Below are 3,953 nucleotides of genomic sequence, written 5' to 3'. Positions count from 1 at the left end.
TTTTATTTATAAGAATTTTCAAATCTTCACATCTAAATTTAGATATAATGAATAAAATTCAAATTTTGTTTTAATAAAAAGAAAGGGAAAAAAAAAAAAAGACGGGGCTCCCACGCCAAGAGAAGGGAAGGGAGTGGAGAAAAAGAAGGAAAATAATGTGGGTAAGCAAAAACTTGCAAATGACTAATACGGATCTATGTTCTTTCTATTTATTTATTTGACATGTCATTAAATAATTTATTAATTTATTATTTATTTATTCTATGGACCCTATAAATCTTATTCTATACTACTATCGCAGTATTAGAAATTTTTCTCATTGGACCCCACCCTTCACCTGATACTTAATTTTAGTAATTTTTTATTTCATCCATAGAAAAAGGAAAGAAGGAACAAAGTGGACCTACATTCTCAAGAAATTAGATTAGGTTTACCTATTCAATAAAATTCCATCGATGAATCAATTGTAATGGATCTAAATGACAAATGTAACTAGATTGTTTTTAACCATGTTTACATAAAATTACAAATCTATCACATTAGTGAGTCCCACATAATTTTTAAGCACACCTTCCATTACTCAATCAAATGGTACATTTTGATTACAAATTTAGATGGAGCCTCATAATTCATTACGATTATGGAACATAGGTAAACAACAACATAATCAAAATTGGATAAACTTGACCCTAATCTCTTCTTTTTCTTTCATATTCCACTTCAACTCTTTTTTTCTTTTTTCTTTTTTTAACTTCACCAAAACTACAGATTAACCACAAGAAAAGAGATTTTTTTTGCAATAATATTCTTATTTTTTAATATCATTGTTCACAACAGTCATTAACCACAAGAAACATAAGACAATCCTAGTATTTTGTCCTTTTATGTATAATAAGTTGGAAAATATGAAAAAATGAATGGAAAAAAAAAACTGTTATGTTTCTTGGGTGAATATCAACCATATGCTTGCCGAGGAAACTAAATTCAAAGTATAAAATCGGCTAAGTCAGGTTGCAATCGAAGATTAGATGGGTGAGTACGTTGCCCAAGTGGTCAAAACCTTTTCCAATCATCATATATCATGAAGTTTGCAAGCCAGTCACTGCCACATAGATATTAAATGGCGTTAACAATGTGTAATACATCTGTTAATACATCTGTTAATAGACAGAAAATATAATAATTCATCAAACAGCTTTGTATTTAATAAATCTTTTCGAGTTCATACATTCAGCAACCTAACAAATTTCGGAGTCGTAAAACGCAAGCATTCATCACAACTATGAAGTATGTTCATAGCCAAAGTAATGACAGAGTACTCATACAACTGGAGAAAGAATCCTTCCTCTCATTGCAAAGATAATCCTACAAGGAATTCAACGTAATGAGATTCCATGAACTCAGTTTATTGAAGCCTTTCTTTCTGTTCAAATAAAACTCAAATGTCTGTCTACTGTGGATCTCTTCCTATACAATCTAGTAGTCTAATAGTTACACAAATTCAGAATCTAAGACATGCAAACTAGACTGAAAGTCAGAATCTAAGACATGCAAACTCGACTGAAAGTCAAGATATGGATAACCAAATCCCAGCAGATCAGCTCGCAAAATTTAGCAGTGGCCACTGCGGCAATGTAGAACTCTGCACACAAAACTTTCTGCCGCTTGACCATTCATCATCACACATCATCATTGAACACTGATTAAACATCACAATTAGTGTTCTCGCGTTTATATCAATTATGTGGAATAAATAGTTGTGACTTGTAACATAATGCATCACTTATAAAGAACTCAATCACAAGTTACATCAGGACGGAAGTGATTGTTACTTCTTTCGCTTAAAAGTTAGACCCTAGTACAGAATGCAGCATTTAATCTTTATCTTAAGATGAACTCAAATTCACAATCCATTGATACGGAAAAGCAAAAAAGGGGCTGGATTAGACATTTGTTCTATCAAGCCAAAAGAGCATTTAGATTATAAAAGCAGTAGGAAATACATTTAGCCCAAAACACTAGTATTGGTTGACATGGGCATTTGTGATGAACTAGTTGACGACTATTTGGAGACTTTTTATCCATTTTTGTGTTCGAAAAGTTCAATCGTGATGGAATGAATTACAAACCTAGCATCTTTGTTCTTCTCTTATAATTTACCCTCCTTGCTAGGTTCGTAATAGGAGTTTGGTTTCTCATAACTTTTCAAATATCAATGAAAAGTCGTCCTCTCGTCAAAAGAATATGTTATATATAGGGCTTTCTCTTCACTATTTCATCCTCCCCCTTTTCATCCGATATTCTAAGGGCCAAAAATATATGGTTAATTGTGTATATCAGATGTTATCCTCCATTGGTGTAGAACCAAAAATATAGGGGCAAGAATGCAGCTATCCAAGTTCTTGAACAAAAGAAATCAGAAACCTTCATAGTGGCAGCACAACAAGAACATTGAAAAAGGTAAATCACTCTAGAAACTACTTTGATAAGGGCCAAGAATGGAGCTATCCAAATTCTTGAACAAAAAAAAATCAGAAACCTTCATAGTGGCAGCATAACAAGAATATTGAAAAAAGGTAAAATTCACTGGCCAAGAATGCAGCTATCCAAATTCTTGAACTAAAGAAATCAGAAATCTTCATAGTGGTAGCATAACAAGAAACATTGAAAAAGGTAAAATTCACTGACCAATAATGCAGCTAACCAAATTCTTGAACAAAAGAAATCAGAAATCTTCATAGTGGCAGAATAACAATAACATTGGAAAAAGGTAAGATTCACTCTAGAAACTACTAGAAGAATAAGGACTGAAAGTACCTTCTGAAAGCCAACCATAATTATGGCGAGAGACAGAAAGCATCGAAATCATTAATGCCGAAGAGGTCGCAGAATGGAATGGAAGCATGGACTCCACACAGAAGCTCATTTCAACCGGAATCCTTCACAGAAAAAATAAAACAACACCTATGAGAACACTCGGCATACTTTTCTACGCATCTTAACTCAACTCAGACAGTTTCCACAATTAGTTCACATGGAACACATTTCGTCGAAATCGAAGACTTGTGAGGAAATTACCTTACAGAGCACTGAGAGAAAGGTCGTTTAGAAGCAATTCGAAATGGTGAACGAGCCGGAGCTGCTCTGGCTCCGACGCTCAGAAGAGTCGCAGCCTTGCCGGAGGAGGATCGGAAAATGGCCCTGCCGGCGAAGGAAGCCATCGGTAAATCTGAGAGTTCGGAGAGAAATTATGTGCAATCAGCCGCGATGAACGGACGGAGATCCGCCTTAGATTTAGGGCATTGAAATGCTAAACCCTGCCGCCGCCGCTGCTAGAGAAAACGGGGGATTTTTTTTTTCCTATTCTCTCTTTTATTTTTTATTCTCAATAGCTCACTCCTCACAAAAGTACAAAATTCAATTTTTTTACCAGGCACAAAAAAAATGAGAGAAATATAGAAAAAAATACAATAGAATTAGAATAGACATGACGATCTACGTTATAAAATGCGAGACGAGAGTCCACTATGACATAAACAGAATGTTAGATTTCATCCATTTGTAGGGAGTGAATCAATAATATTTAGTTTGTGAATCGGTCATCTGTGAAAAAAAAAAACTTTTCTTTTTTCTTTTTTCTTTTTCAAAGATCAAATTATAAATTTGTTTTATGAAAATTTAAGATTTTGTAAAAAAATCCATTTTTGTTTCTTTTGAAATATTTATAAACAAGTTTGTTCTTTCTTTTAAAAATCTTAGAATTGAGAATGCTTATTTTTCATTTTTAAATTTTTTTGAGTTTTTTTATTAAAATGGATTAAAAAAAAACTAAAGTTGTCTTCGGGGAGAACCAAAAGGCAGCTTCCATTCTCCAAACTGTTAAAAAGAAAAAATCATTTTATGTCCAATTTTAACCAATCTATAATTGATAGTCATGATTCTGTAACTAATAC

The 3,953-nt window shown here is 33.2% G+C and overlaps 1 protein-coding gene across 3 annotated transcripts; it reads right to left on the bottom strand.

The window, feature by feature from the left end:
• Positions 1 to 810: 810 nt before the first annotated feature.
• On the bottom strand, positions 811 to 3,392 carry LOC120077593 (protein NUCLEAR FUSION DEFECTIVE 6, mitochondrial-like). Of its 3 annotated transcripts, none has more exons than XM_039031527.1 (3): positions 3,079 to 3,391; positions 2,818 to 2,939; positions 811 to 1,102 (listed from the first exon to the last, which is right to left on the bottom strand). In XM_039031527.1, the coding sequence occupies exons 1-3, from the start codon at positions 3,219 to 3,221 to the stop codon at positions 1,080 to 1,082; spliced, it is 288 nt and encodes a 95-aa protein (XP_038887455.1). In that variant the 5' UTR covers positions 3,222 to 3,391; the 3' UTR covers positions 811 to 1,079. The 3 variants fall into 3 exon arrangements, with proteins under 3 accessions (XP_038887455.1, XP_038887457.1, XP_038887456.1); XM_039031529.1 differs by lacking the exon at positions 811 to 1,102 and adding an exon at positions 1,178 to 1,365 and having other exon boundaries at positions 3,079 to 3,392; XM_039031528.1 differs by lacking the exon at positions 811 to 1,102 and adding an exon at positions 1,372 to 1,699 and having other exon boundaries at positions 3,079 to 3,390.
• Positions 3,393 to 3,953: the final 561 nt, after the last annotated feature.

The sequence above is a fragment of the Benincasa hispida genome, chromosome 5 (genome assembly GCF_009727055.1).
Source record: "Benincasa hispida cultivar B227 chromosome 5, ASM972705v1, whole genome shotgun sequence".
In the NCBI taxonomy this organism is placed as follows: domain Eukaryota; kingdom Viridiplantae; phylum Streptophyta; class Magnoliopsida; order Cucurbitales; family Cucurbitaceae; genus Benincasa; species Benincasa hispida.
This window is presented reverse-complemented; position numbering and strand designations above follow the sequence as displayed.

Bases quoted from the DNA above. Each gene is read 5' to 3' on its own strand.
- LOC120077593 (XM_039031527.1), bottom strand. From the start codon at position 3,221: ATGGCTTCCTTCGCCGGCAGGGCCATTTTCCGATCCTCCTCCGGCAAG. The intron at 2,940-3,078 runs GTAATTTCCTCA...TTTTCTGTGAAG, and splicing joins TTCTCTCAGTGCTCTGTAAG to GATTCCGGTTGAAATGAGCT. The intron at 1,103-2,817 runs GTACTTTCAGTC...TCTATGTGGCAG, and splicing joins TTATGGTTGGCTTTCAGAAG to TGACTGGCTTGCAAACTTCA.